Below are 22,605 nucleotides of genomic sequence, written 5' to 3'. Positions count from 1 at the left end.
GATACCACAATGAAAAAAATAGTCCGCCGAGTTTGTTGCGCCCGTTCTTCTCAGGTCTGAGGCATTCGTTTTGGAATGGGTGGTAGTTGTTGACTTTCAATAAATGATGTCACATCCTATTTTTGAATAAAAATATTTGAATTTGAATAGCAGTACCACCGCCGCGCCGCACCGCACGGGTCTCTTCGGAGAGCAACAGGCAGGTAATTGTCGCGTCTTCTACTGGTGTTCAGGGGGGTGTTTTAATTAAAAGACAGTATACTGAAAAACTTATATATTTTTTAATTAAATAGTTACATAATTTTTTACAGTTCTTCCTAGCTAAGTGACACATTAGATTAGCAGCATCGATGCAATATATTGGTCAAAAATAATATATTAAATAAAAATTTATCTACATAACCGATAATATAATAATTAATAACCATTGAAACCGCTATTAGTAAACATAATCAAAATGAAACCGTACTTATATTAATTATAACCAGCGCAAAATACTTGATGTTTCAATGCCAGCACGTAAGCAACTTGACGTCGATGTACAAATAGCACTTTGGAGTGGACGAGACCGTCCACGGCCGGCCGCACGAACTACGACGACTTGAATATCAGAAAAATATAATAATCCTTGTTCACGAGGCACTTAAATATCCGTAAGGATTTGAAACACAGTCATACGGGAGGAACACGGCAGTACAGAACACGCCCCACCTCACACATTCACACACACTCCATAATACGCGGGAGTACTGAGTGCAGCGGCGGTGAGTAAGGCACGGCGGGACGGAGCACTCGCAACCAGAACATGTCCGTGTCCGAGATACAACACGGTACAGAGCGAAGCACATGCTCAATGAGCGACGTTATCACATTATATAAAGTAGTACAGACTACTGCTAGTGTATTCGCTTACATTCCGTTACTTCGAAACGAAGATGTTCTAATTTCGCAGCAAATCGAACTGAAGTTCCGTTGGAATACTTTATTTGTCCAGACATTATAAACTGATACTTTAATTTCACCATCACAATACAACTATTTTATTTGATCATTACCGCGAACTAACAAATTTCCATTATACTACATATGAATGTAATAATAATAATAATTAATCTAAATAATAATGATATTATGATTGGTGTAACGACACTCCTCTTCACACAACGTGACAGCGGACTTTGATTGACTCCATAATATATGTTATTTACAACTAATATTAACCATTCTTGTCGACTCGAAAGGTATTGTTCATTAAGTATTCAATAATGTTAAATTCGAAAACAAATTTGATACAAGTCCGAACAGTCTTAGACGGCTGGGGACATTAGAACCATTTCGACTTTCAGATTACCAGCGAGAGAAACTGGACCCGACCTCACCAACAGAACACTTCTAATAACATAATGATTTCAAATATATAAAGCCAAACAACAAAAGTTACATCAATCAAATCAAATCCAAGTTTTGTATTATATGATAATTAAAGTTAGTTATCTGAAACATAGGCTGGAATTGAAATAATTTCATAGAGTATAGACGATCTCAATACTGCCCATATGAACATACACTGAATTAGGTACCAATGTGTTATGCGACAATAGACCGAGGCTGAAGGTTGGGGGAAATTATTGCATAATATTACATATTTTGTACAACTCTCAGTTCAATGTTGTGTGAACAAGTGAGTGATAGAATGTCCATCAACCGTACCGCATCATGACTGTACAGACATTGTTTCGACAGGTGATAAAACCTTTAGGTTACTTGGAGTCAAGTAGACGAGCTGCAGGTCACCGACACCACACCACCACTCGTGTTACCCAGTTTACTTTACAAAAATATAATATTACCTTAAGATACCTTACAATTATTATAGATTCATGATAAATGAAAGTTGTGGGGCAACAATCAATACATCTGTCTTCATTCGACAATATATTGTAAACAATTCATTAAAATCTATAACGTCATAATGTATATATAAAACTCATCATTAAAAGTACTGATTTGTCAGTTACAATTGTAAAAAATATTATCAACAAAAAATATATTTTATCTCTTTTAATGTTTATTTTAATATTTGTTTCGTTTCAATTATTATAATTTAGTAAAAATGATTTTGTTATTATTTAAAAACATAAAAGACAGAATTAAATAACGTAGGGTAGTTTGAATATGTAAGAACGTATATCGTGATTGTTGAAGGTTCCGGCACCATAGTTTGTTAGCAGCGGCCGTCACTGAAACATGTCGTAACGTAACGAGTATTGTTTGTCGCCGAGTGTGTACGGACGGACACAGAGACAGGACGAGGGAACATAAAGTGAGAGATGCGACCAAGTCAAATGGCCGACTTGAATAAGCACAATTTGGAGCCTCCGTGTTGAGGGATACGAGGGCATCATTTATTACGTACAAAATATATGTTATATGAAAATTCCTTTCTAACGTGTTCTTACCTTATTCTATTGTGAGTGTATTGAACTTGTAACGGACTACGACACTGGTTAGTTGCAGTTTACATACATACAGATTGTGTTTCAGCCAGTGGACAACCTTTATCTTATTTTTTTATTGTATCAAATCGATTTCAAATAAGTATTCATTTATTTCACTGTCAAAATTACTCTTGTAATTTAGTGGCCCACATACCACTGAAAGGATCAGGACAGTTTAATCAGTATGTCCATTGTTTGTCGTGGAGCTCGCCCGATGTATGCTATTAGCACAATTAATATTAAATATTACTTGTGCTAATAGCATACATCAATTTTATACTAACCGATAACTGATATAATATGACATGTCATTAAATTCGTACCGTATTAGGTATTGACACAAGTCAAGTGTCAATGGTTTTGTATGAAGACCTGAAGATTTGTAAGTTTGAACTCGATGGATATTGCATGACTTATTGGAAATATAATGGAGGACAGTTGTTGGGTCGATATAATATTGTCGCCGGAGACGAAACCGGAAGAAGACGGCAATAACCATTCTCGCAACAATGTCGTTTTTTTACCACGACTATGTTGTTGAAGGCTTCCAATATAGAGCTGTTACCGCATTTACCATACAATTTTTAACCTTGCACTTTGCTTTTTAATTTCCGAATCAGAGGGAATCCAAGATGTTACTTCATTCTCAGGGAGACTGGAATCACTACTTTATACTGCGGTTTCAATTAATGCGAGTATGTATACAAGGAAATAATTATGTATACAAGGAAATAATTTTTTTTTTGAAATATTAAACATAAAATGTGGCATTATTAATGATGAATCAAGGAAGTGCGATAACAATACTCAAATATATTGAGGCCCTCGACTCTATCTGGAGCCTGTAGATTGCGTATTTTTCCATTTTTTTTTTCATTTGACAAGGGAGGACAACTCTTGCAATATCATACAAAATAGGCAACATTCACCAAATATAAATGTTACTGCTATAGATAATCATATTATAAAGCTCATAAATATTGTTCACCAGAATATACAAGGTATCTCAAGTAAGGAATTAGAAATTGAAATGTTTTTGAGCTGCTGTAATATAGATATATTATGTATTACAGAACATTGGCGTAAGAGTCATCAGCTCCAGTTTAGTTTTAGAGAACATAAAGTAGTCAGTTCGTTTTGTAGAAGTAGGGCAATACATGGAGGTTCCCTAATTATTATTAATAATAGATTAAAATGTAAAAATAGAAGAGATATTGTTAATCTCTCTATAGAACAACTAATTGAGATAGCTTGTATAGAACTAGAGCAATTTATTATTGTAAGTGTATACCGCCCCCCTACTGCATCATATGAACAATTCCAACATAGAATGGACGAGGTACTATCAAAATTTAGCAAAACTAGCAAGTCAATTATAGTGTGTGGAGATTTTAATATAAACTTGCTTGAACCTTCGGCCAATTGTACTAGCCTTAAAAATTTATTTCAAAGTTTTAATTTGTTCAATGTATTTTGGGAACCTACTAGAATCACTTCTACAACAGCAACCTGTTTAGATAACATTTTTACAGATGTTACTATTACTAGTAAACTCATAATTAATAATCTTCAGTCCGACCATAGTGGGCAACTTATAAAAGTAAATACAAGATTGGACAATGTCAGACCAAAAAAGGTGACCATTATACCAGTTACGGGTAGCCGTCTTGAGAGGTTTAGAAATTGTATGAAAATTTATTTCTAATTCGTCCTCCACCTCATCATTTCCTAGGTGGAGGATAAAGCACTATCGATCTACTCGGGTGTATCGTAACCCTCGGGTTTGCCTCGGGTCCGCGCACAATGCAATGCCCGCTCTCGTGTCAGTCAAAGAAGGTAACATTCGACGCTTCTCTTTAGCTCTTTCTTAATAATAAAATGGTTCACGATGTACTAGGAAGAGTTCCGCAAAGTACATCTTCCGGGCGGGTCGCAGGGTGATAATATCGGCGAGAAGTTTGTTTTGAAAAAGAAAACTTAAGACAGAATAATGATTCAACAGTGGGACCGCGGGCACCCGGCCGGCTCGGATCGACGAAACTTAATGTTAATACTGATATATGAACGACGGGAGCATAAACAAACAGTTACTTAGTATAATAAGTCATAATGAAAGTTTTCCATGTTATTAGTTTGTTGTAGTGAATGCACCAGCACCGGCGGCCCCCCGCTACGACAGGAAGGGGTTGGGCGTCCCCGACCACGGCGACGAGGGCCGCGCCCCCGCCGGCGCCCAGGGATCCAGGCCGGGGCCCAGCCCGGGGCCCAGGCCGGGGCCCAGCCCGGGGCCGGGGCCCAGCCCGGGGCCCGCGCTCGCGCCGAAGACAGGCGCCGCGCTGGGGAAGCTCACGCTACTGGCGAGACCCATCTGCTGCTGCTTGATCTCGTTTATTGATAGTTTCGCCTGAAATATTTCATTCCGAATTGCAGTATGCGCTTTTTGTCAATCAATTTTAAATTGTTTTATATTTATGTATATATTAAACTGACACCCTGCAAAAGCAATAAATGTTTTTTGCAATAGAAAAATTTTGAAGTGAATCTTGTTTAGGCGCATGAGGGTAATATTTTACAAATGAAACGGAAACGAAAGCGTCCCGGCAATTAGTGACGTTTTTATCCAAGAAGAGAGACAGAGGGATTGAGACCAATTGAGATAGAATGAGAAAAAGCAAACGTAGTATGAAGCACATGGCATCACTAGTAAGTAGAAAAACTTCGCAACGAGCATTGTATCATTTAGGTTTAGCTCGCGTTCGCGAGTAAGTAGAACATCTTTCCTGCTAGAGTTATATCGTCCAGGTTCAGCGTACGGCCGCAAAAACGTAGAACTTCTTCCCCACTAGCTTTTTATCGTGCACGTTATGCGCGCAGATGCGAAAAAATTGAACATCTTCCCTACTAGCGTTGTATCGTGCGGGTTTAATGCGTGGCCGCGAGTAAGTAGAATAATAATTTCTAATATAAAAAAAACATTTAGTTTAAAAACGAGATTTAAAAATTAGTTTCCCAAAGATGTTTCACTTCTGACATGTTTACTTAGTACGCACCACATTTTTTTTTCTTTGTTTCAGTATTTATGGCAAAACTAGGTATACTTGTGTGTGACTAGGTATATAGGTGGGTGACAAAGCCCATGTAAAAGAGATAAATCAAGCATGTTACGTCTGTTTTCAAGACTAATGAGTTGATGGTGTTTACAAGATTCTTCATAACCTTTATTATAACTGTTTGTTCTAAAGTTAAGGTGTTTAACATATTTTCTCCGAATGCTTTCTAATTTGTTAATATACATAGAATATTAAGGGTTCCATATAACACTGCAATTTTCAAGAATGATTCTAAAATATAAATTTAACAAACCTTGGTGCAGTCCAAATCAGAAAAAGGGCTACTTACGCGCAAGATGAAGCGTATAAACATTGATTTACCAACAATAGTGTCTATTTGTTCTCCAAATATTAACTTTGCATCCAGAAGTACTCCTAGATCATTAACTACTAGTTTTTTATCGATTCGGTGTTTTTACATTTGGTAACTAAATTCTGTGGATTTTTCTGGTGAAAGCGACAAATAAGCATTTTTCATGGTTAACACTTATGTGGCTGCAATTATAATAGCAACTAAGCCTACAAGAATTGCAGCTTTAATTATAGGTTCTGAAAGCTTTTGAAAAAACTCTTCAAATCATGATTTGGCTTTACTAATTGTTTAATAAGTCCCAATTTAATATGCTTTGGCTATAATATTCATATAGTTTTAAGATTGATTGCATTTTCCTACCTCGTACTCAGTATGTATAGGCCAATGTTTTACCAGCTGTGATCGGCATAATTTCTACTATTCCACAGAGAAAGATATCACGAGTGTTAGTTATATCCACCTTGCATTCCAGTCAAAAACACACCATCTTGAAGTTTCCATTAATTTTCCACTTGGTTTTCATATATTTAATTGCAGTTAATAGCATTTTAATTTTATTTTGTAATTTGAACACAGGCATTCATTATCATGGGCACGATTATCAGAAATGCTCAAACCGTCCTAAGTATTTAATAATCACATATTTTCGATTTGTAATCACATTTTTTAATATAATGTGCTTATATAATCAGAATATTTTAAGTAAAACCTAGTCACCTTATAAAAATGGCTCAATTTTTTCTATGGTTTTAATAAATCAATATTTTTTAAACCTACATTAGTTGCAAATAGTAATGCATGCGGTGGAAGACCACAATATAGTCAAACATACTTAGTATATAGGAAATAAATAGGTAGCTATCATGAATGGTAATTAAATTATAATGATAATCACTTATAATAGCCAGGCTAGCGAATAATAAATAAATAAATAGCGCGGCCGCCACACGTACTCACGAGTTCGATATATCGGGGACTGAGACAGGCCTCCTATACGAGGGCTGCACTAAAAGTATCGGGAATGGAATATTTCCACTGTTCCTGTCATATTAAAATCTTTTTAATTGAAAGCTCCTTGCTTTAAAAAATCAAATACCATTTATTTATTTAAAAAAAGATTCTCGGTCTTGTCACAAGGTATTTTCAAACTTGTTGAGAAAATGGGATTGACTCGAGAAAATTCTAGGGGGATGATTTATTATGACTTTCAAAGTGGTTTAACACAAAAACAGTGTGTTGACCGGATGATCTGCATTTGGTGATGAACCCCCATCCAAAATCACAATTTATCGCTGGTTTGCTGAATTTCAACGTGGACGTGTCAAGCTCAGTGATCCCCGTCATGGTCGTCCAAAAACTGCAGTCACCAAAGAAAACATTGATGCTGTGCGTAAGCTGATTGAGGAAGATCGACATGTGACATACCGAGAAATTCAGGCAACTTTAGACATTGGCATGAGTCAAATACAAATAATCTTGCATGAACAATTAGGTGTAAAAAAGTTGTTTTCCCGATGGATACCGCATTTGCTCTGTTAAGAGCAAAAAGCGTCTCGCGTTACTTGGTGCGTCAGAACTCTCGAAAGATTCCACGCAGGGTCCTCAAATGCTGTATACAACATCTTATCAGGTGACGAATCTTGGATATACGCGTACGAACCCGAAACAAAAAACCAGTCACAAGTTTGGGTGTTCGAAAATGAGTTAAGGCCAACAAAAATTGTTCGTTCACAGAGTGTTGCAAAAAAAATGGTGGCCACGGTTGTCTCCAAAACCGATCATGTTGCGACTATTCCTCTTGAGGGACAAAGAACCGTTAATGGAGAATGGTATGCTAGCATTTGTTTGCCACAGGTCGTCTCTGAACTTCGTAAAAACAACTGCAACCGCCGCATCATCCTCCATCACAACAATGCGAGTTCTCACACCGCGCACAGAACAAAAGAGTTTTTAGATCAAGATTTCTATCCTTTCCCTAAAATAAAGAATAAATTGCGTGGTCAGAGATTTATTTCACCTGAAGAAGCTGTAGACGCCTACAAAACGGCCATTTTGGAGACCCCAGCTTCCGAATGGAATGGTTGCTTCAATGATTGGTTCCATCGTATGGAAAAATGTGTCAAATTTCGCGGAGAATACTTCGAAAAGCAATAAATACATTTTTAAATAGTAATGTTGTGTCACTTCCTTGATTCCCGAAATTTTCAGTGCCGCCCTTGTAACTCTAAATTCTAAAATGGTATTCAGAATAGCCATTTTTGGCTTCGATATACTTGTTTTAAGAAGAAGTTCTATTACAAATCCGTGTCTTTTTGTTGTTTAGTTCATCAACTAACGGGTAGATCATATTCTTAAGTAACATTTTGATTAAATTATTATGATAGATAGATGACAGCTGACATAAATTGCGTTTCGCTTCTGAAATTGTTCCTGTACACTTCAGTTTATGTTGTACATAATGATGTTTTAGTTAAACACGAGCTAAACACTTTTTGTAATAGGAAAAGATAAACTCCATTTTAGACGTCGTTATTGTTGGGTCATTGACGCTATTATTGCTAGGTCACTGTTTAGCCAAAACACGTGTCTAAAAAGTCCAAGTTTATATTTTTTTATTTTTCACCGCAAAAGTTTACTCTTAACTGCCTCAGCCTGTTTACATAGCGTGGATACAGCCTCACATGAAGTGAACGGTTCTTAATTGTCTAAGCCGCTGCTATTCTGTTAGTTAAACACCGGCCAGCGACATACCGGCGGGGGCGGCGCGAACAGCTGCCTTGCGGCGGGTGCGGGGCCGACGGGCGCAGGCTCCGCGGCGAAGGGGTTGTGAGCGAGGGGCGCGGCGGGGGGCTGCAGCAGCCGCTCCAGGTTCACCAGCGACGAGTTCTCGCCCAGGAACGACGACGGGGACTTCTTGACCGGCTCGCTGCTGCCGCCGTCACCTGGCCGGACACACAGAGTCCTTTATTAGTAGCGCATTTATATATCTCTTTACTAAGGATATCAAATACGGCATCTATAATCTATTTCCTTCAAAGTCAAACATAAGCAAGTGAGAGGGCTCGTTGGTGAGTTTGTATAACGAAGGCATTTGTTCGATATTATTCCCGTGAATTTTGAGAGTGGACCACAAGTTTCTCATTGGGATTCCAATACAGATATTTTTCGACGGGAAATACTTGAAACGAAAAATTCTTGAGTTCCATTAGGCTGATGCTATTCCCAACATTCAACATTCTACATGGTATTTATTTATTTTCAATATATAATATTGGGTTCCACTTATAATATTGGGTCTCGAATTCATAGCACACAATTCAAAGATCATGTGGAAGGCAAAGTAGCTTTGATGAAAGGATAAAATTAAATACTTTATTGACATATTCAATCAGATTGCTCTTCAAAAGAGCAGTCATATTAACGGCTCTCAGATACAGTTACTCTCAAACCGGCCCTACCACTCTAGCCAAATTGACAACATACCAACGCAAACCAATATAAACCTGACAGTGTAGACGATTCCAAGTTAAAAATATTAAAAACCAAAACGGTAGATATGTGATTAATGAAATAGCAGCAGTATATAGTCATATCGTCCTTAGAATTCCTCTATATCACTGCCAATACAACGCCATGAAACTTATATGGGCAAAAGTAAATAAAAGGGCATGCTGCAAGAAACAATACAAGATCCCCCATCCACATCAAATAAAATGTTGCAATTATTCAAAAGCGCTTGCACCCATGTGACGGCCAAGAACTGGCCAATGCAAACAGCTGAACTACAGTAAAAGCCCCTGCGGAACATATTGTACATTAGTGAAAATGTGGAGGAGGTGAAGACCACACTTAGTTTTAATATATCAAGAAATAAATATTATTATCCCGCACGGAACGCGAGAGATCGCTGGTCGTATCCTGCATCGTTCATAAAAAAAATGTTTTCAAATTTTATTTGAAGAAATATTATATTTTATAAAATTTAAAATAAACAATACAAAACTTCATGGGTGTGAGCTATCAAAAAACTATTAATAAAATGGACAAAGTGTAGACTTCACGTTAGAATAAGTTCAATGATGCACCCTCGATAAGATTAATATTATAATATAGATTAACAAAGTTAAACAATACTTGTGAAATGCGACTAACCTAGCTCAAGACAAGAATCATTGTTAGATAAGTAAATGTGTGTAAAGGCGTGCGTGTGGTGTCGCACCAAAATAGCACCACCCCATCTCCTCCCGTGGGTGTCGTGAAATGCGACTAAGGGATACAAACAACGGAGGATGGGTAGCAACATCCTTCCGAGGAGCATCAACATCTACTGCGATCGCCAACCCGCCTGCCAAGCGTGGCAATTATGGCAGAAAACACCACAAAAAATGAGAACATACACTGAAAGACCCCGGCCCCCAGTCCCCGGCGCTTGTGGTGACCACGGTAGCAGCCACATAAGCGAGGGGATGCTAAGAATTCCTGGATTCGGCAATCACCAACAATGGCCCTGGCAACATATAATGTCAAAACACTGCGGACCGACGAGAAGTTGGAGGGAGCTCTGAGCAGGCTATCTTGGGATATCGTGGGGTTAACGGAGGTCCGAAGACAGGGAAAGGATTCGTTAATCCTAAATTCAATCATATCAAATTCCGGACACCTGCTCTACTTCCGGGAGGGGAACCAACTGTCCCAGGGTGGTGTCGGGTTCCTCGTGCACAAGTCTCTCGCCAGTCACGTAACTGAGGTGGGTAGCGAGTCGACTAGGGTAGCGTACCTAATACTCAGTATTACTCAACGGTATTCGCTGAAGGTCATTCAGGTTTACGCTCTGACTTTGACACACTCAGACGAGGAGGTGGAGGCCATCTCAACAGCCATTCACACTCCTAAGACCCACTTCAACGCTGTCATGGGAGACTTTAACGCAAAGCTGGGAAAACGTAGCGGCGATGAGTTCAGAGTGGGGAAATTTGGTTATGGAAATTGGAACGCCCGAGGCCATATGCTGGCTGACTTCATAGAGAAGGAGGATCTCTATATGATGAACTCAATCTTCATGAAGCCAGCACAACGTAAATGGACTTGGATCAGCCCCAATGGTGCCACCAAAAATGAGATCGACTTCATTATGTCGACCAAAAGACATATGTTCAATGATGTCTCTGTTACAAAATCAGTGAAAACTGGGAGCGATCACTGCATAGTAGCACATTCAATATCAATGCAAAACTGGAGCGGTCTCGACTGGTGTAGTCTACGTTCCGACCTGCACCTATCAAAATTCAAATGCCGGAAAACTTTCAAGTCGAATTGTAAAACCGCTTCCAATGCCTCGGTGACTGCGTTGACGTGGACGAGTTTAATAACAGGTTCGTGGCAGCTGTTTGTTCAAACATCAGAGTCTAATTTCTTTAAGGCTAGCCGTTCAAAATGAACCGGAAAATCTCAAACTCTACCCTCAATTTGATGGATAAGACGCCAAATGGTCCTTCAGTCACCGGACGATGCATCCCAGTACAGGCAGCTAAATAGACAAATCTCCAACTCGCGACATACGCCCCTATAACAAAGATTTCATTAAGGCGACCATACAGCGTAACAATGGCTCTAAAGTATTCGCACGAGATTTGTCTATTGGGCAGAGCCAACAAACGAGGCTAAAGACCGGTGACGGCAGGATTGTTTCGTCTAAACCCGAACTTTTGAGAGAGGTCGAGAAGTTCTACGGACAGTTATACACGACTGCACGGGCACCTGTTAGAAACAAGGCTGAACCCAACACTATACCGAAGATATCCCAGATACCAGTTAGTTGTCACCGTTGTCGTCACCTGTACGAGATTAGCCCTATGGTCCCAAAACAGCTTAAAAACAACAAGGCGCCGGGTGATGATGGAATTACAGCCGAGATTCTGAGAGATGGTGGTATCCCTGTGCTGAAGATCCTCCAGAAGCTATTAAATTTAGTCATCCTCGTAGGCAAAACGCTTTTGAAGAACTATAGGCCCATATGATGGGTGAGAAACCCATGTATATAAGCTGTTTTCTAGGGTTATCACGAATCGTCTCGTACGCAGGTTCGACGACTTCCAGCATCCCGAACAAGCCGCATTCCGAAAAGGCTTTAGTATCATAGATCACATACATACGCTGCGGCAGGTTATACAGAAGACAGAGGAGTATAACCAGCCACTATGCTTGGCGTTCGTGGACTATAAGAAAGCCTTTTATTCGATTCGAGACGTGTGCGGTGCTTCAGTCTCTTCAGAGGTGTCATATTGATTATCGATATATCGAAGCGTTTAAGTGTTTGTATGGTAACGCCACCATGTCAGTCTGTCTCCAGGATCAGTTCTGGAAGCCTTTTGTATGGAAACGCCACCATGTCAGTCTCTCTCCAGGATCAGTTCTGGAAGCCTATCCGACTGCAGCTTGGAGTCACACAAAGCGATGTTATATCGCTGAAGCTGTTCACCGCTGCATTGGAAGATGTCTTTAAGCTTCTCGACTGGAACGGGTTGGGCATCAATATTAACGGCGAATATATCACTCACCTACGATTCGTAGACGATATTATAATCATGGCAGAGTCCATGGAAGACTTAAGCCATATGCTTGATGGCCTCAATACAGCTTTCCAAGGATTAGGTCTCAAAATGAACATGGAAAAGACGAAGATCATGTCAAATGTCCATTTCGCACCTACTTCCATAACAATAGGGAACTGTACTCTCGAAATTGTCTACGAGAATGTCTATCTCGGCCAAATAATCCAGTTAGGCAGGTCCAATTTCGCTACAGAGGTCACTTGTCGAATCCAACTCGGATGGGCAGCGGTCGAGAAGCTCCGTAAAATCTTCTTGTCCAAAATACCACAGTGTCTGAAGACGAAGGTTTTTAACTAATGTGTGTTGCCAGTGATGCCATGCGGAACGCAGACGTGGTCGCTAACTATGGGCCTTATGAGGAAGCTCACTGTTGCTCAGCGGGCAATGGAGAGGGCTACGCTCGGAGTTTCGCTACGAGATCGAATCAGAAATGAGGTGATCCGAAGGAGAACCAAAGTCACCGACATAGCCCAAATGATTGCGAAACTGAAGTGGCAGCGGGCAGGGCACATAACTCGACTGACAAATGGCCGTAGGGGCAGTAAGGTCCTCGAATGGTGTCCACGAACCGGAAGACGTAGTGTTGGTAGGCCTCCACAAGATGGACCGACGATGTGGTCAAGATCGCCGGAATAGCTTGGATGAGGGCAGCGGAGGACCGATTTTTGGGAGAGGCTTTTGTGGCACTGCTGGAGTGGACGTCTTCCGGCTGAAATGATGATGATGAAAGATGTGTGTGCGTGTCACCTGGCGGGCCGACCAGCGCGGACAGGTCGAAGGGGTCGGGCGCGGGGGCGGGGGCGGGCGCCGGGGCGGGGTCGCGCCGCTGGGACAGCGCGTCGAACTGCTCGAGCTCCGACGACGACGGCGACGACAGCAGCGACACCGGCGACTTGCTCTGTGACACGGACATAGTGAGCCGGCCGCCACTGGCACTGACTATGTTACGTAACATGCATATACTCAATGTGGGAGAGCTTATCACTACACTGCGTGAACGATTCCAGTGACTCTATCGGGAAATTCGACGTCGCTTCATTGTGTGTCTTCTACTACATTCATCACAGGAAGTGTTCCGAAGAGCTGTTTCACCTAATTCCTGCCGCCGAATTCCACCTTCGCACGACACGCCACATGTTAGGATATCATCCCCACCATCTGGATGTGTGGCGGTCTTCCACAGTGCGGTTTTCAAGGAGCTTTCTTCCACGTACTACAAAGCTGTGGAATGAGCTTCCTTATGCGGTGTTTCCGGGACGATACGACATGGGTACTTTAAAAAGCGCGTACACCTTCCTTAAAGGCCGGAAACGGTCCTGTAAATCTTCTGGTGTCGCAAGAGAATGTGGGCGGCGGTGATCACTTACCACAATGTACGCTCGTTTGTCCTCCTTTTTCCATAAAAAAAATTACCTGTCATATTTAGAAGAGTACACTGTACTGCCCAAGAACCTTTAAATCCCAATAATTGCTCGATTTTGTCCACCGGTCACAAACGTAATACCTCCGTGTTATTTTAATGTAGTGTTACTGACACAGAGTTCCTTAGGTAACAGTGTTAAAGTGTCCTATCTCTTAACGGTTTGACATATCCCACATCCCTGCTAAACCATTGGTCATACCCTTACATTTTCCTTTTCTAACGTAAAGTAATTATCTTGCGAGAACGTTAGTAAACAATCGACAAAATATGATTGATATTGACAGTTTTAATACGTTCTACTCTGGGGAGGCGTGTTCTCACCAACAGCTTTCTCGAAGTGCAAGGTTGCTGAATGTTATTCTGTTTGCTCATATTAAATCGAAAACCTGATTTGATTGTATATTACTTTAGCCCAAGATGTATTATGATTTAACAAAATATGTTGATTGTCCAAACATAATTAGCTAAAAATTAATAAATAAATTATACAGTAAGAAATAAGTAATAAATCTTTACGCCAATTTCGGCACTTCTTATTTTCAAGACTTCATCATCATCCATTGAGGCCTCTCAGTGTATTTGGAACCTCATGCCTCATGGGTCCATGATGTTTCTTGTCTATTCATACAATAGATAACAGACCTGCGCCAGCGGAGCCCAGGGGTCGGCAGCGAGCGGCGCCCAGGGGTCGCGCGCCGGACTGCTCACCCCGGACCACACCTCGGGGCTGGTGTCCTGTACACGTAGTACACGCACTTACACCAACCATAATAATGATTCAGTCTCATGAGTTTGTAAGTAGCAGCTGGGGGCGGTGAGCTTGATCACAAATATATGCAGCCCTGTTCACTACAAGCTAAGACATTATATGTCATCAACCACACCCCACGTATTACATACATTCGATAATAAAGGATGTGGAGAGCTTACTGTTTATTATTTTATTATTACTGTATATTGTAAACAAACATACCGAACACTCGCATAATAAAAGAACACAAGCGCCTACTATGACGAAAATAATTAAAATCGTCGTAAATTACTAACGCACAATAGACACACGAGAGTAATGAAGAGCTTTATAAGATGCTGAGTTACCGAGAAGGAAACTTGAGGCGGTACGGACACGAGGAAGGAAATATACTGGCTACACAAATATATACAATAGCTGGCGCTGGCAAACATTTGATGATCACGGTCACGAGGAAATAGGAAAACCAACTAACATTTATTGAGTTAAAATATTGCTCTCAGAACAATTACGTGACCTTCCTCTTCGTATTGATTGTGGCAGCCGGCAGCCCCTTCCTAATGGGGTTCCGAACCTGCCTCGGCTCTCAACGGCCGCCGCGTTCAAGAGAGTATGGGCGGCCAGAAATGAAAATAGCTCCAGTGTGTGATTATAGCAAGCTGCTAAATGATTGATATGAACAAGATCCACAATGATTGAGCACGCTCTCACCATGGCGTCCGTGAATATACTGACATCCGGAGTGTCGGGCTGAGGGGGTGTGCACACAAAACAAAGTTATACATTAAATATTGTTAATTGTACATACGTTATAAGACACTCTCACACATCTCAACACTGGAGTTTAAGTCACATATTGACTATTTGTCAACAATAAAATAAGAGAAAAGCCTGTATAACGCATAATATTATTAATGTGTAATATGTCGTAACCAGCGCAGCGATGCACTTGGTACTGTGCGGGCACGCATAGTGTACGCGGCCAATAAACTTACTATGTACGGCACCTGATTCCTGCCGCGAACTCCACCTTCGCACGACTCGCCACAAACTAGCATATCATCCCCACCATCTGGACGTGTCGGCTACAGTATAGATTTGAAGGTCCTTCCTTCCGTGTACAACCAGACTATGGACGGAACTTCCTTACGCGGTGTTATCAATAAGACACGGGTATCTTCAATGAACGTACACTTGTCCACTTTTCTTAAAACTTTCAGCAACGCCCCTGTGGTTCTCCTGTTCTAATGTTGCAGGCTATGTGGGCGGCGGTGACCATTTAACATAAGGCGATCCTTACCTCGAATGTCATAATTTTCAATAAAATTCTCCCAAAATTGGGTTCATTTTGTGCGCAAAAGGACTGCCTAATGATGCTGCATGTATTCAATTGGAACGAGTGGCAGTACCACGTTGTGACCTCGAGCTGTGACCGAATTGGGCTGGCATGGCCGCTCTGCCTTACAACCGGCGTCAAACAGCGGTACACCGTCATCTCATCGGAACGCTTGTGTGACTAGTATTGATGACGTCCAGGGCGGCTGATAAGTTTATTTCCATCAGGTAAGCCACTTGTCCCTTTGCACCGTCTAATATAAAGGATACTTTGAGCAAATCTGCTAGACTAAAGGACTTAAAAACGACAAGAAAGATAAAGTCACAAATGAACTTGTGAATTTAGTTGGCACTGGTTTTTTTATGTAAAATGAAGACAAGATTTTAATTGGTACGCGAGCTGCGCCCGCGTCGTCCCAGAGGAATCGCAACAGCGTTACTGAACTTTTAGTAACTGCTAAAAAAACTTGTGACTTTTATACAATTTACAATAATTTTGTATTCCCGTAGGTAGGAGGGGGGTCGCTACTGACCTGCCTCTGCGGCGGCGACAGCGGCCAGGGCTCGGCGGCAGGCGGCGGGCCCAGCTGCACGTCCAGCAGGTCGAGCAGGTGCGACTGGCCGTTGGTGGCGCCGTCGGGCCTGCAATCGACCGAGGACATTGCATGTGAAGTGGACACGACAAAACATGTTCATGTATCCGGTTTTGTAGTTTTCGAGGGCTATAAAGCTAAGATACATTTTTTGCAAAATGAAGCTAAGCGTTATGTAAACAAGTTATTTTTTTTTCAGGGAACATACAGTCTTTAACAAAAGATATACATGATATAGTTAAAATTAATTTCGACAGTGAGTCCCATACAGGTTAAACATAAGAATTTTTTTAAAGTATAGACACAACTTATACATAGTTATCACAATTTTGACAATTATCTAAAAAGAGTACAATATTTTTCTTATATGTATCTTAAATTTACCAAATAAACAATCAAATATATAAACTTCTAAAAGATTGCTGTTATACAAGTTAATAGTTCTTCTAAAATAAGTTTAGTATTCTATGCATAGTTGGTATGACACATATCTATTTTTTTTCTATGTAAAATAAATTGTGGGAACGAGATGATTTCCTTGGAATTCTAAAGCTATATTTAGGTACTAGAGAGGGTAAGTCGACAATGGTATTTAATATTTTATATAAAAATATGGTGTCTAAATATCAACAGCGTGAACCTGATATTGCGGGTTCCACACAACTGAACCAAATTCAAGTATGCTTCTTACGTACGAGAAATATAGTATTTTAAGAGTAGAAGGCTGGGTAAAAGGGTTTGTGATACGAAATATTAAGCCGAGCAGTTTAAACGCTTTATTAATAATATTATTAATGTGTACATTAAAATGCATTTTAAAATCTAGAGTAATTCGAAGACCTCTGGTTTCCACAACCCTTTTGAGACTTGCAAGATTATAATCGATGATTATCTTATTCTGTTTCCTTGTGACTAAGATAACATGATATTTTTGAAGGTTAAGGTAGAGATGATTTGCAATAATCATTTAATTTATCTAGATCATATTGTAAATGCTGACAGTCAATTAAGTTTGTAATAATTTCAAAAAATCTTTGTGTATTTAGCGTAAAGCAAATGAAAAGATTCATTAAAAACGTGGTAAATATCGTTTATATATATATAGAGAAAAGTAAAGGACCCAAATGGGAACCCTGAGTAACTCCGGAGGTAGCATTAAGAAAATTTGAAATGTAACCTCTTAAAGCAACTGCTTGACTTCGATTACTAATGTATGATTTAATCCACCTTAGAAGGTCAACGTGTATACTGAATGAAGATAATTTCGTTATGAGGATGTTATGATTTATTATGTCAAATGCTTCGGAAAAGTCTGTATATACAGCGTCAACTTGACATCCAGCGTCTAGTGCGTTTAGAATAAAATTTGTAAAACATAAATTGGTGTCTGCACTCCTACCTCGAAAGAAGCCGTGCTGTTGTGGAGAAATGTGATGTTAAACTGCTTCAGCTAATTGGTCAGTAACAATTTTTTCCAGTATTTTGGCTAGTGAGGATAATTTAGAAATACCTCGATAGTTTGTTACTAGTTTAGTATCACCGTTTTTAAAGATAGGGGTAATTAAGTAAGATATGTTATCTTCAATGTAGCTTCAATAATAGTTCGGCCTCCTCCCGCGACATGGCCAGCCTGTACTGCACTCAACCTCCATCATCAGCCCACCTGGCGTCCTGCTGCGACTGCGAGAGCGCCAGCTGCAGCCGCACGTGGTCGGAGCGGCGGCGGCGCTCGTCCCGCTCGGCCTCCTCCCGCGACATGGCCAGCGCCAGCTGCAGCTGCAGCTCCTCCTCGCCCGCCGTCAGCGGCCGCGCCAGCTCCGCCTCGCGCCCCGCGCCGCCGCCGCCGCCGCCCACAGACCCCACCGACCCCAGCGACCCGCTCAACTGGAACGGAACGACAGACATTCAACATACAATTGCGACATATTCCTCTTGAGATACCTAAGGGTTCGCGCGTCGGAACAGGGACGGAACCTCGTCATATCTTCGTCAAGTCACCGGCAGTTCTCACTTTTCCCCATTCTGAGCGCGGGAATATTATTGATGTTGAGAACAAAATTACAAACTTGCAGTTCATAAGTCACTGCTGAAACATGTTTCAACATTTCCATAAAATACTTTCAGAGACACACGCCACACTTCCAGAGATAAGACTTTACGGGATGATTTAAGTACCGTAAAGTACGAGTTGAAGGATGCCATCGCGGGAATTCAGGCTCTCCATATTAGACTAAGCGAAATTGATGCTAAATTCACGAGCATTGATTGTTAGTTGAGGATAGAGATGGCAGTGGTTACCAAATTGCAAACTGAATTAATATCGGCAAAAGACACAATAAATACCTTACACGAATCGAATCGGATGTACAGTGTAGAAATCTCAGGTGTGCGGGTAATTAATGGGGAAAAACTTCAAACTATATTACATAATATAAGTGCTAAAGTAGGTCATCAACTCGACCTTAAAGACATCGATTACACACACCGTGTGCGCCGTTTTGATATGAAATCAGACAAAAACGGTCAGGCTCCCGTCCCCGCGATAATGGTGAAGTTCACGAGGCGCTTTTGCAAAGACTAGTTCCGGCGGTAAAAGGCGGTACGAGCTCGGCGCGGTCTCACCACCGCGGACCTGGGAGTACCTGGTCCTGCCAGTAGCATCTACGTCAGCGATCACCTTACACCAGAGAACAAACTACTATTGAAGCGTGCTCGTTAACTTAAATTGCAAGTATGATTACCTGTGGGTAAGGGACTGTAAGATTCTGATGCGTAAATGAAAAATCTAAAGTCATTCATATCTCTAAGCCATCTGATTTAAATAAACCTTAATGAGCACGTACATGCAATTATTTAAATGACTATGTTATTCATATAATGAAACATGTAAATATTATTTTTCTACACATAATAATATACGAGGGATCAGTGCTGTTCATATATCGTCGGGTATAGTGCAAAACCGCGAATCTACTATAGGTAAAGGCAAGAAAGGTATCTACGTATGATCTAGTTTTACACGGGGAGGTTAAAACTTTCTAATGTCGTTATTTTAAGGGCTGATTTTTAGATTATTTCAAATAGAGTTATAATTGATGTTTTCTATTTATTTTTACTAAAGATTACCCGTTACAATGTTTAATTTACCCGCCACGCTACTTACGCTTTGCTTTGACCACAGTCTTATCGAAATGGAACCTAACAGCAAGTTGCGCGTTTTTGAAATCAAACAGATTTTTAATTTAATAATAATAATAATAAAAGCCTTTATTAACAATCTATAAATAAGTGCAGTTACATTTCTAATCTTAAATCTACTATTTTAATTTGATTATATAAAAGTACTTATGTGATAATTTACTATATTAGACACCGGTTTCTAGATTGTTTTGCTTTTCAGCATAGGCCTCCCCAAGTTTTCTCCACAAAGATCTATCTCTTGCTGTCCTCATCCAAGTCGGACCTGCCACCTTTAGAATATCATCTTCCCATCTTCGATGCTGTCTTCCTTTATTTCTGGTATTATATCTTGGACACCATTCTGTCACTTCTTTAGTCCATTTCTCAGTCTTACTTCGTATCATGTGTCCAGCCCATTTCCATTTCAGTTGTTGGATATGATATTTTATATCTATCACATTGGTTCGTTTTCTTATTGTTGCTAACCTAATTTTATCTTTAAGTTTTATGTTAAGTAAACTTCGTTCCATTCTGTGTTGGCAGGTTTCCAGCACTTTGATATTTTTGTTTGTGCAACTCCAAGTCTGGCACCCGTAGGTCATACTGGGTAGAACACAAGTATTAAATATTTTCTTTTTGCCTTCTATTGGTATATGCGGGTTTTTCATGACATCTTTTAGGGCCCAATATCTCTTCCATCCTATAGTTATTCTATTATTTATTTCTTTTGTAGTGAGGTCTGTAGGAGATATTATTTGGCCAAGGTATGTATATTTCTCTACATATTCCAATTCATTGACATTATTAGGTTTAATAGGAACTTTAGTGTAATTAGTCATAACCTTTGTTTTCTCTGTATTCATTGATAGTTCAACCTGCTCACTTTCATGTACTAGTTGTTCTATCATGTTTTGTAGGGTTTCTGGGTCTTCGCTTATTAGTATTAGATCGTCGGCAAATCTAAGGTGGTTTAGTAATTTCCCATTAATATTTATCCCGTGTTTATACCAATCGAGCTGCCGAAATACGTGTTCTAGGGTTGCCGAGAAGAGTTTGGGTGATAGAGGGTCACCCTGTCGGACTCCTCTTCTAATGGGGAAGTAATCTCCTATCTTCTCTGTCCGTACTTTAGCTTTCATATTCCCATATATGTTCCTTATTATACGAATGTATTTATTTTGTTGTTTAATTTAATAAATTTTATTAAACAATCAAAGTAAAATACGATTTTTCAACAACATTTCTGTATTGCGCTTTACATCCATCACTGAAAATTACGACGTCTTTAGGACTTTCACCTATGATTTTCCTCAAATAATCGATAAAAAAGGTAGCATATGTTGATGCTTTTAAATTTGATGCTGTCTCATCAAACCAAAAGCATTTTACGTCATTTGTACCCAGATTATATATAGTAAAATTGTAAACCATTTATTTTATTTTAAAATATAATGCACTGGCATAAAAATAGGACATAATTTCACAGCTTGTAAATCATCTGTTCCTTTTTTCGCAGCCTCTTTATCTAAAGTCTTATCCTGTCTTGCTAAATCTTTTCGTAATACATGTTGTTGATATATTTCCTCTGTAATATTGCCAGCTTTGTATGAAGAACATACATCTCATGCATCTTTTTTTGGCTGAAACAAAGCCATGTCCACTTTTTGTTGCGTCTTTAACATAAGTACGATAGAGTTCACGTTTAAACGGTACAATAGGAAGGCATTTTGGGCATGGACCTTAAAAATATTTGTACCAACTCTATCAACTGGAAATACAAAATTTTTTGTTTTTTTATTTCTACACGGAAGAAAACTAGCCTCCTATTCAAACTAAGATCATTAGAGAGACGACAAACTTATGCATTGGAGTCAAAGGTAACCATTTTAGAGAGATATGAAAAGCAATTTGAATTTTTTTTCCTTTAATTTTTAGGAATACATATCTTTGCAAAGATTGATCCTTAACAGCAACAGAGTTAATACAGGATGTAGTTTTTTTGAAAAATCATTCGGGTAGATCTCTGACAATAGTTCAAGAAATTTTAAAAAACTAAATATGCGGTTAATAGTTTCTTATAAATCGAGGGCATGACTCCTTTCACGACTTTTCTCTATGTCTTTCCGACTTGGCCATCACCGCCCTTCTCAAAAAGCCACCATACACTGATTATGACATATCGGCAAACAGACATAGAATTGAAGATCTTAAAAACAACATCATTTTATTGATACTGTTATTTTGTATAAAATTATTTGTTTAAAATGATAACCCTTCTTTTTTTATTTTAACTTCTAGGATTAATACACAAATAAAATTTAAAAAACAAAATTTTATGATCGATGCGGGACTCGAATGCGCATTCCGTGCCGGTGCCCTAACGGACTGAGCTAACCGTTCGAGTGACGTATCGTCATAAAATCTTGTATGCTTTGTTCAACTCTCAGGTTGTGGCTTCATCTACAGGATCTACTTTACAGTTGATAACCTGCTCAACCCCAATATTTGCATATTAGGGTTATGGATTCGAGTCCCGCATCGTTCATAAAATTTTGTATAACCCTCGAAAACATAACAAATTGTTTAGATTTACAAGAGCGACATCTTAAGTCAATTTCCTAATATGCAAATATTGGGGTTGAGCAGGTTATCAACTGTAAAGTAGATCCTGTAGATGAAACCACAACCTGAGAGTTGAACAAAGCATACAAGATTTTATGACGATACGTCACTCGAACGGTTAGCTCAGTCCGTTAGGGCACCGGCACGGAATGCGGATTCGAGTCCCGCA

General features: G+C 39.8%; 1 protein-coding gene across 4 annotated transcripts in view; it reads right to left on the bottom strand.

The window, feature by feature from the left end:
- Positions 1-259: 259 nt before the first annotated feature.
- LOC126969629 (epsin-2) overlaps positions 260-22,605 on the bottom strand; it is a 46,239-nt gene continuing 23,893 nt past the window's right edge. For 2 of the 4 annotated variants that reach the window (XM_050815183.1, XM_050815184.1), the window contains exons 5-11: positions 18,298-18,518; positions 16,575-16,683; positions 15,418-15,456; positions 14,598-14,690; positions 13,280-13,430; positions 8,673-8,863; positions 260-4,902 (exon numbers count right to left, since the gene is read on the bottom strand). In XM_050815183.1, the coding sequence (XP_050671140.1) occupies positions 4,669-4,902; positions 8,673-8,863; positions 13,280-13,430; positions 14,598-14,690; positions 15,418-15,456; positions 16,575-16,683; positions 18,298-18,518 (1,038 nt within the window). In that variant the 3' untranslated portion in view covers positions 260-4,668. Of the gene's footprint in view, positions 4,903-8,509; positions 8,864-13,279; positions 13,431-14,597; positions 14,691-15,417; positions 15,457-16,574; positions 16,684-18,297; positions 18,519-22,605 lie in introns of those variants that run through there. The other 2 variants (XM_050815185.1, XM_050815186.1) reach the window with 2 other exon arrangements.

The sequence above is a fragment of the Leptidea sinapis genome, chromosome 18 (assembly GCF_905404315.1).
Source record: "Leptidea sinapis chromosome 18, ilLepSina1.1, whole genome shotgun sequence".
NCBI classification, from domain to species: domain Eukaryota; kingdom Metazoa; phylum Arthropoda; class Insecta; order Lepidoptera; family Pieridae; genus Leptidea; species Leptidea sinapis.
This window is presented reverse-complemented; position numbering and strand designations above follow the sequence as displayed.